The sequence below is a fragment of the Carex rostrata genome, chromosome 6 (genome assembly GCF_964058835.1).
Source record: "Carex rostrata chromosome 6, lpCarRost1.2, whole genome shotgun sequence".
NCBI classification, from domain to species: Eukaryota; Viridiplantae; Streptophyta; class Magnoliopsida; order Poales; family Cyperaceae; genus Carex; species Carex rostrata.
The window spans coordinates 3044659-3055518 of NC_135923.1; the positions used below are offsets into that span (position 1 = coordinate 3044659).

At 30.1% G+C, this 10860-nt stretch overlaps 1 protein-coding gene across 1 annotated transcript; it reads left to right on the plus strand.

Moving 5' to 3' along the window:
* Positions 1-8042: 8042 nt before the first annotated feature.
* Positions 8043-10267, plus strand: LOC144555688 (ferritin-like catalase Nec2). Its single transcript, XM_078304091.1, has 3 exons — positions 8043-8506; positions 8860-9085; positions 9494-10267. The coding sequence occupies exons 1-3, from the start codon at positions 8055-8057 to the stop codon at positions 9965-9967; spliced, it is 1152 nt and encodes a 383-aa protein (XP_078160217.1). The 5' UTR covers positions 8043-8054; the 3' UTR covers positions 9968-10267.
* The last annotated feature ends 593 nt before the right edge of the window (positions 10268-10860 follow it).

Genomic DNA, 10860 nt, shown 5'->3' on the forward strand with positions numbered 1-10860 from the left:
TATTAAAAATATAAAAAACGTGTAGTATGTTTAAGAGAAATGTCCAGTTTTCTAATTGGCGGACTGTGAGGACAAATGATATATTTTCTTACTTGTGACGCACACACAAGCGTATTTATATATATCTAAACCGTTAAAACTTTTGAAATAGTGTTACTTCCTAGAACAGTTTTTCTGATTTCCTATCCATGTATTTTCTTTTTCTCCTTTATTTTTGTAAGAGCTCATATATACAGAGGCAAAATCTCTATTGTTTAACATCCCTCTCATTACAGGTTAAGAACAAGAAAACCAGCTTGTAGCATCTGAAAAGCAAATACAATTTGTTGAAATTCTTGTACACATATTTACTTAATTATGGCTGCATGACAGTCTTTTATGTCTAGTCTCATTGTACCATTTAGAAGGACAATACCACAGACTGTTAGGTTTACTCCATATAAAGCAGACTTTTGAAGTCATCTAATTATAAGGCATAGCGCATAATGGTCTATAATATGAATCAATGTCTCTATTTTCAAAGTTCAAACAATAGATCTGAATGGTTTAATATGATCTTTATATAACAATGTACTTGTAGATCAAAGTTTACATTTTTTTTTAGAATTTTCTTACTATTTTATTAGATAGACAGAAAATCACTTGATCTAAAATTTCTAGATCATTCAAAAGTAGTGATTTTCTACCCATCTAACAAAATAGTAAAAAAAAAATTCTAAAAAATATAAAGTTTAGTCTGCAAGTACATTGTCATATAGAGATCTCATTGAACGGTTCATATCAACTATTTGGACTTTAGAAAAGAAAATATTCATCCATAGTACGGACCAATCTACGCTATGCATAGTACCATAGCCCCACTCTTCTCTAAAATATATAAAATTGTAAAATGGACAAAATAACATATAGAGGCAAAGTAAAATAGTTAGGTACAGAACTTTAATTCAAAACCTCATATTTTGAATACATATTATGCTGTATATATGTACTATACATATATAGATCAAGGACTGAAAGATCTATCAAAGGTCCCAAACTAAAATAAAGTCTTCATGAGCAAAATAATAATAATAATACCTTAATAAATTTGTAAAACCTATACCCACTAATATATTAGGGATTAAAAATTCAAGATTTTGATAAAAACGTGTAAACACTTCATGCAATAACTCACTAAGATTGAGTGTTTCACAAGGCAAGAAAAACTAGAATCTATCTCATTTATCAAGCAAAAATATATCAGGAAATCATTCATATATATTATGCTTAGATTTTCCCTGCATGTCATTGTTTTTTAGTAAAGATCGGATGTCAAATCATCTAACTATTTGATGTTCATAAGAGATCCCCTATATGAGTTACCAAACATCGACTTTTCACATGGAGTGTGTTGTCTTTGCCACTAAATAAAAAGCTGGTTCTCTCTGCATGTCATTGTTGATGTCTTGATCGAAAAATAGTAAATATAGAAGTGAATCCAGATACTTTATTGTGATAATTAACTAAAGTAATATATGTGCAATCTTTGTTTTGAGAAAAGAGAAAGTGATTTATTTAATAATCATATATATTGATCACATCAGGTTAAGATAATTGTCAGATGAATTTGCTGTGTTCCGAGTAGAAATTGGAGCATGTATTTTAGTGAAGAAAAGAATCTTCCTATTGTATTTTCATTTTTCCAAATATAACCATCCAAGGTTCCGGGAACACAAATGATATAATTGAGAAAATTGCCATGAGATTTGAGACATACACACACACACACACACAGAATTACAGAGAGTTATTAATTAATTAACTTTCTGTTCTGACTACAATTTTATCAGACAGGACAAATATATACAATAATCCCTCAATTAGGAGATCTAGCCAGAGCTAGTAATTAACAGGTAGCCTAATCATATGGTAATGTGGTAGCTTTTCTCAGAAAAAAGAAAGTAATATATATACGTTTGTTCCAAATTTGTTTGTGGGCTCGTTCTCCACACATAACCTTAACATTAGACTATGGATTCTCTCTTTTGTTCCGTGTAGAGAACGACGTCGAAGAACTTCCAGAGAAGAACAAAAAAAACACCTCAGCTGATAATGATAGACACTAGTGGAAAAACAGAAATCAGGATCGGCCTATCTGGATCGGTTATATGGACACCCGATCCTAATAAGTATCTGGATCGGTTTATTTAAAAAAACCGATCCTAAAAACTATTCAGATCGGTTTTTAGTAACAACGATCCTAGTTTATTACTATTAGGATCGGTTTTATTTTAGAACCGATCCTAATAGTTCAATCATTTGGATCAGTTTTTAGTAAAAACCGATCCTGATAGTATCAGGATCCGTTTCCAACAAAAACCGATCCTGATAATTAAAATATCTCAAATAAATCTTATTAATTGAAATATATCATAAAATAGCATCTGGATCGGGTCTATACATAATAACCGATCCAGATAACTTAAATACATCTAACAAATTAAAATATATCAGAAAATAGCATCTGGATCGGTTTTTAGCAATAAAACCGATCCAGATACTATCAGGAACGGTTTTATTGCTAAAAACCGTTCTTGATAAATTTTTTTTTTTATTTTATTTTATTTTTATTTTTTTTTATTTTTTATTTTATTTTATTTTTTTTTTAAAGGTAGCATGGTAAAACCTGGCCAGCTTTTAAGTACGTTTTTTTTTTTTTTAAAGAGGTTTATAATTAAATTAATTTCTTTAAAGAGGTCAAATTAAAGATATTTCATTCCCTATGTACATCCTATATATGAACCGTCTGATCAAATTCGAATCAATATGGTCTTGGTCTAACCATATATATTTTGTTATCTCAGGTAATATGAATTCGTTTCCATTTGTTCATGACATCAATTAAGCAATTAATTTTATGGTATTAATTTATAAATAACAAATAAATAATTAAACAAACAATTATACAAACACAAACAAGTTGTTTATTTTTTTTAAATAATCTCTGGTTATATATATATTTCTCAGATAACTTAAATACATATAACAAATGAAATATATATCAGAAAATAGCATCTGGATCGGTTTTTAGCAATAAAACCGATCCAGATACTATCAGGAACGGTTTTATTGCTAAAAACCGTTCTTGATAATTTTTTATTTTTATTTTTATTTTTTTTATTTTTTATTTTTTTAAAGGTAGCATTGTAAAACCTGGCCAGCTTTCAAGTATGTTTTTTTTTTAAAAGAGGTTTATAATTGAATTAATTTCTTTAAAGAGGTCAAATTAAAGATATTTCATTTCCTATGTACATCCTATATATGAACCGTCTGATCAAATTCGAATCAATATGGTCTTGGTCTAACCATATATATTTTGTTATCTCAGGTAATATGAATTCGTTTCCATTTGTTCATGACATCAATTAAGCAATTAATTTTATGGTATTAATTTATAAATAACAAATAAATAATTAAACAAACAATTATACAAACACAAACAAGTTGTTTATTTTTTTTTAAATAATCTCTGGTTATATATATATATCTCAGATAACTTAAATACATATAACAAATGAAATATATATCAGAAAATAGCATCTGGATCGGTTTTTAGCAATAAAACTGATCCAAATACTATCAGGAACGGTTTTATTGCTAAAAACCGTTCTTGATAAATTTTTTTTTTTTTTTTTTTTTTTTTAAAGGTAGCATTGTAAAACCTGGCCAGCTTTCAAGTATGTTTTTTTTTTTTAAAAGAGGTTTATAATTGAATTAATTTCTTTAAAGATGTCAAATTAAAGATATTTCATTCCCTATGTACATCCTATATATGAACCGTCTGATAAAATTCGAATCAATATGGTCTTGGTCTAACCATATATATTTTGTTATCTCAGGTAATATGAATTCGTTTCCATTTGTTCATGACATCAATTAAGCAATTAATTTTATGGTATTAATTTATAAATAACAAATAAATAATTAAACAAACAATTATACAAACACAAACAAGTTGTTTATTTTTTTTTAAATAATCTCTGGTTATATATATATATCTCAGATAACTTAAATACATATAACAAATGAAATATATATCAGAAAATAGCATCTGGATCGGTTTTTAGCAATAAAACCGATCCAAATACTATCAGGAACGGTTTTATTGCTAAAAACCGTTCTTGATAATTTTTTTTTTTTTTTTTTTTTTTTTTAAAGGTAGCATTGTAAAACCTGGCCAGCTTTCAAGTATGTTTTTTTTTTAAAAGAGGTTTATAATTGAATTAATTTCTTTAAAGAGGTCAAATTAAAGATATTTCATTCCCTATGTACATCCTATATATGAACCGTCTGATCAAATTCGAATCAATATGGTCTTGGTCTAACCATATATATTTTGTTATCTCAGGTAATATGAATTCGTTTCTATTTGTTCATGACATCAATTAAGCAATTAATTTTATGGTATTAATTTATAAATAACAAATAAATAATTAAACAAACAATTATACAAACACAAACAAGTTGTTTATTTTTTTTAAATAATCTCTGGTTATATATATATTTCTCAGATAACTTAAATACATCTAACAAATGAAATATATATCAGAAAATAGCATCAGGATCGGTTTTAAGCAATAAAACCGATCCAGATACTATCAGGAACGGTTTTATTGCTAAAAACCGTTCTTGATAATTTTTTTGTTTTTTAAGAACAACTTTGAAAATAAAATAGTATTAGAATCAGTTATTTCAAATAACCAATTCTAATACTATTTTTTTGTATATGGCATATGGTTCAATTATATGGTTGTTGTATATGTAATTAGTGTGGTGATTAATAGAATATATATATGGTTGTTGTATATGGCATATGGTTCAATTATAAATATTTTTTGATGAAAATTAATGTAATTTACATTATTAAAATTTATGTGATAATATAATTAGTTATTTGACATTGATATTTCATTTTGAAGTCATTTTGACTATTGAATTTTTTTATACAATCATGCATGATGCATCAATGACTTGTGCCATATAATAATATACATAGGACTTGAACCCTTGTTGTGTGGGGTTGTGAAGGAACGAATACGAATATTAGCATTTGGTCGATCGGAACCGTTAAAATGAAAGAATGTCATATTAATTTCACCATTATAAAATTTGATACAATTCGAGATTCGTGTACTAGTTCATCAAAGCAAAACAATATAGCAACATCGCACGGCCGTAAATAATTTACGTTGGATCAAAACTTACAGTTGTCGGGCCTTCGGCACTTTTACGTTATTAATGTTCCATGTTATATCTTGATCATTTTAAAAATTATTACATGTCATTTAATTACAGACCCACCGTTGGATGATCATGTAGAAATGAACGGTCTGCATTCCATTTAACAATTTGATGCCATTAATAATAATAAAATTGTACAAAATTGATCATAGTAGAGTTGATTTGGCCATACAAACACAAATAAATAAATTTGATATTTTTCACATTTTTCTTAATATTTATCTGTGTACATGCATTATCAACAGAAAAGAAAATAAATGGTAGCCGTTTGATGGTTGATAGACCATCAATATGAGTGGGGTTTACCGCAGTGATCTTTCTTATATATAGTATCAGGATCGGTTTTTTATAAAAAACCGATCTTGATACTATTTTTTTTCAAAGTTGGTTCTGCAGCAAAAAAAAAAAAAAAAAAAAAAAAAAAAAAAAAAAAAATTATCAAGAACGGTTTTTAGCAATAAAACCGTTCCTGATAGTATCTGGATCGGTTTTTTATAAAAAACCGATCCTGATTTTTTTTTTTTTTTTTGCAGAACCCATTTTGAAAAAAAAATTTATCAAGATCGGTTTTTATATAAAAAACCGATCCTGATACTATTTTTTTCAAAGTTAGTCCCGCCAAAAAAAATTAGTATTAGGATCGGTTTTTTATAAAAAACCGATCCTGATACTATTAGGATCGGTTTTTTATAAACAACCGATCCTAATGATAACTCCCTATATAACCTGCTTAGGGTTCTTCTTATTTTCATTCCGCGCCTCTCATTTTCAACTTAGCGTCTCTCTCACTGTCTCCGTCTCTCCCTCTGTACTCTTTGTGTCTCTCTCTCTGTCTCCGTCTCTCCCTCTCCTCCGTGTCTCTCTCTCTCTTTCTCTCCGTCTCTTCCTCTCAAAGCCGAGCCTCTCGCACCTCCGGCTCGGCCGATCAACTATTACGGTATTAACTTTATATAATTTTCTCATTATTATGCTTTAAAAACACATTTTTTTGTATTTTTTATTGTAAAATGTTTTTCCATCTAATTGTTACATTTGTTTTTATTTTTAGGATCTTTTTTAATCTCAAGTGATGTGATTGCAAAAGAGGTAATTATTGATTTTTTTATTGTTGTGCTTTACATTAATTGCATAAATGTGTGTTAATTGAAGAAATAGCTCAATTAGTCACTTGTATGTTTGTTAATTAATTTTTTTTGGATTTAAATTTCTTGTTATAATATGTAATGCTTCACAAAACTTTGTATGAACATGAATTTTTTGTAATAATTTAAGATGTGTATGATATTTAATTTATGATGTGTATATGATATTTGATTATTGTTTCTTACTGTGCAAAAAAAAATATATTTAGGATGCTGGCCAGCAAAATATATATGGAAGCTGGTCAAATAAATAAAAATATTTTTTTTAGCTTCAATAAAACATCAGGATCGGTTATTTTAAACAACCGATCCAGATTACTACTATTATGATCGGTTATTTTTTTAAAAACCGATCCAGATTTCAGATCCTCATTCCAACAAAAAAAAAAGTATCAGGATCGGTTTTATATAAAAACTGATCTTGATAGTTCGTATCTGGATCGGTTTTTATTTAAAAACTGATCTAGATATGAAATTTTTAATAAAAAAAAATATTCGAAAATATTATCAAGAACGGTTTTTATATAAAAACTGATCTTAATAGTTCCTATCTGGATCGGTTTTTATTCAAAAACTGATCTAGATATGAAATTTTTAATAAAAGAAAATATTCGAAAATATTATCAAGAACGGTTTTTATATAAAAACTGATCTTAATAGTTTCTTTCTGGATCGGTTTTTATTCAAAAACTGATATAGATATGAAATTTTTAATAAAAAAAAATATTCGAAAATATTATCAAGAACGGTTTTTATATAAAAACTGATCTTAATAGTTCCTATCTGGATCGGTTTTTATTCAAAAACTGATCTAGATATGAAATTTTTAATAAAAAAAAATATTCGAAAATATTATCAAGAACGGTTTTTATATAAAAACTGATCTTAATAGTTCCTATCTGGATCGGTTTTTATTCAAAAACTGATCTAGATATGAAATTTTTAATAAAAAAAAATATTCGAAAATATTATCAAGAACGGTTTTTATATTAAAACTGATCTTAATAGTTCCTATCTGGAGCGGTTGGTATTCTAAAACGGATCTAGATAACTACTATTAAGATCGGTTTTATGAAAAAACCGATCCTATTAGTTTCTATTTGGAACGGTTCTTTAAAAAATATAAAACCGATCCTGATAGTATCAGTATCGCCTTCATCAGGATCGGTTGGATTCCGTTACTGATATGTGTATATAACCGATCCTGATTCCATATTTTCCACTAGTGAGAACACAAATCACTGGTGAAATTGTAATCTCAAGGAAGCAGGAATCATTACAAAACTCTTACATATTTTTAACCCATATTTTGTCTCTATTGTATTTCTTTGTAACAAAACTTTGTAAAACCCAACACCTACCATGTCTTAATTAATCAAATCTAGAAGCTTGACATCCACATTTCTTGTCAAAAGAAATGCATTCTATCTATATAGGATAGTAGTTAGATTTCAAGTATAAATTTTATGACCAAGAGCCCCATGAGTGCATGATCAATGACCTCATACATGATTGACTGGTAGAAAATGATCAATTCTAATTATTATAACTTTAGAAGTTGATTTGTGCTGTTATCTACCTATAAATAAAAGCACCACTGGGACTGTTTGCTTCACAAAAAAAAGCTTCACCATGGATCTAACCATCTACTACTTTCTTTGGTTCACTACCTGTGTTCTCTTTTCAATCTCAACTATAGCTTCAATGCCACCAGATACCAGTACAAAACCCAAAAGCCCTAACTATCCTCCATTTGGCACTTGTCCTATAAATGTATCAGAAATACCATTAACTCAATATATCGTTCCATATGACGACGATAGTCCGAGATGTGCACCGATGCCGCCTCGTACAGCAGTTCCAGTATATCCATATGACAAGCCTCCGTTTCACTTCGCGCTGAACCTAGAGTTTACGGAAGCAGAATGGTTCTTGCATGGCTCATTGGGCATTGGGCTTGATCAAATTGCACCGGAGTTGGCCCATGGTGGGCCGCCGCCAATTGACGGACGCAAAGCAAACTTGGATGAGGTCACGCAAAAGATTATTACAGAGTTTGCATATCAAGAAGTTGGTCATATTAGGTTTTGCTTTTACTCCTCTCTACTCTGCATATTACTTTCTTGTGTAATAACAAAACAAATGTACTGCCAAGTTGCAAACAGTTACTTAATTTGGTTGCATATCTGATTAAGAGAAAAATCAAATCCATATTAATTCACCTAAGTTGTGATTTAACTTCTGGATTCAGTAGAGTGTGAGTTGTGAAACTAATCATTTTGTATTTGTTATGGAAACATAAATTGTGCTTACGTTCTATAAGTAGAATAAAAAATTCATTTTGAAGATAGAAGTGTTATTTGATTCATTTTTCAAAATGCCTCATGATATTGCCTCCAACTTTTGTCATGTTCATTTTTTTATTTTTTATTTTAAGGTATATTGAAGCAATATTTGGTCCAATCAAACGGCCTTTGATCGATATAAGTCCGGCGCTTTGGGCGAGGATAATGGATATGGCATTTGAACACAAGTTGGATCCTCCATTCGATCCATATAGTGATAGCCTCCACTATATGATCGCCTCATATTATGTGCCTTATGTAGGTCTTAATGGTTACACAGGCGCGAATCCAAACCTCGACGGCTATTACTCAAAGCGGGTACACAAAACAGTCTTTTTGTTTTTTTTGTTTTTTTGGAAGTAAAGTCGGGGGCCAAGCCACCCAACTGATTTAATATCCAGAAGGGATCTCCCATTCGGATTTCAAACCTAGAGCATTGTCTTTACCACTACACCAAGTCTTTCTAACTATTATTAGATATGGTTTTGATAATTAAACATTTAAAGGGCATTAATTAGTGATGCCCAGCATAATTCCAAGGTGTATATATAGTTGTACATTTAGCAAGAGGTAAGAAATTAAATGTGTAAATAACACCATAGAACACGAAGACCTCTACTATATTGAAATTTATAGGGACCAAAATGGCAATATGATGATAATTTAAAGACCATAATTGTAATTTTCTCTGATGAAAATAACGAATTTAAACCTAAATTTATGTAGGCTTTAGCAGGATTGCTAGGTGTGGAATCGGCTCAAGACGCTATTATACGCGGCTGGCTCTTTGAAAGGAAGCAAATAATTGTCAAACCGTACAATTATACAGTTGCTGAGTTCACTGATAACATGTCAAACTTGAGAAATCGCTTGGCGATGTGCGGGATCAAAGATGAGGGTCTCATTGTACCCCTTGAGCTGGGTGCAGAAATGAGACTTTGTACCAACGTGATCTCGGCAAATGCTGACTCTGTCTCGTACAGACGAACACCGAAGGAAATACTCAGGATAATGTATTTAACTGGAGATGAACATATTCCTGGTGGGTTTTATCCAGAAGGCGCTAACGGAGAAATCGCGAGAATGTACCTTGATCAAGTCCGACCGCATCCACCGGACCAATACCCATATCCTGGATACAATTATGAAGAATACCCATACTTAGATCCGCCACCGTACTATGGAAAAAACCCCTTATAAAATGACACCATAAAGAATCCCCTAATGCAAGCAAAACCTAAAAGATGATATTGTTAATGTTAGTGTTATTATTTTTATGTAATGTCTTTTTTGTTAGAATAAAGGATATAAGATTGTTTGGTTTGGACCTTAAAAAAGATTGTTTGGTTTGCCTAATGTCATTATCTAAAAGAAAGATAGACAAGGAGTTGAGAAGAAAAATATGAACATGTAATATAAAAGTAGCTCACAACTACAAACTTTGGCAGGGTGGGGGCAACAATCCAATCCTAGCTAAAGAAGGAGAGTTTGATTTTTTTTTTTTCTCTTTTTTTCTCATGATTGTTTGTAATATATTTTTTACAATCTTTTTACTAATTATAATCAGTTCCCATATTAGTTACGGAAATAATCTCGGGTAAAACATTGAAATGGATTTTAGATGAGATGAAACAGGGTCGGTTTTATGTGATTGGGGAATGCTTCTGGACCCAGCAGCAAATTATAAGCCCGGCCCATTACGAACTTCTTATCAATAGAAAAAGGCTTCATGTGCCTCTCCCCCATGGGCCCATTACGAACTTCTGGGCCCATTAACAAAAACATCTAGATATTTCATTGATTTCTTTTTGGAGGAATGGGAGGCAAAAGCAGCTGAATTAGAGATGAATGGACACTCATTGTCTAATCTTATGTGATAGCTATTTTGTATTTTTTTTATAAATTCAATTGTCTACGGATTTTCAGCTAAAAAACAAAGAAAGAAAAACAAAAAAACAGAAGCAGCTGAATTAGAGGTGGAGAGACATTTGACTGTGAATTAGAGGGTGACTGAAAATTGGAGATGGATTGGGAGCAGAATTGTGCCTTGAAGGTGTTTGATGGAATGCCACAGTGAGCAGATAACATAAGAG

Excerpts from the sequence above, each read along its gene's own strand:
- LOC144555688 (XM_078304091.1), top strand. The coding sequence starts at position 8,055 with ATGGATCTAACCATCTACTACTTTCTTTGGTTCACTACCTGTGTTCTC. Across the intron at positions 8,507-8,859 it reads CAAGAAGTTGGTCATATTAG|GTATATTGAAGCAATATTTG; the intron begins GTTTTGCTTTTA and ends TTTTATTTTAAG. Across the intron at positions 9,086-9,493 it reads ACGGCTATTACTCAAAGCGG|GCTTTAGCAGGATTGCTAGG; the intron begins GTACACAAAACA and ends AAATTTATGTAG.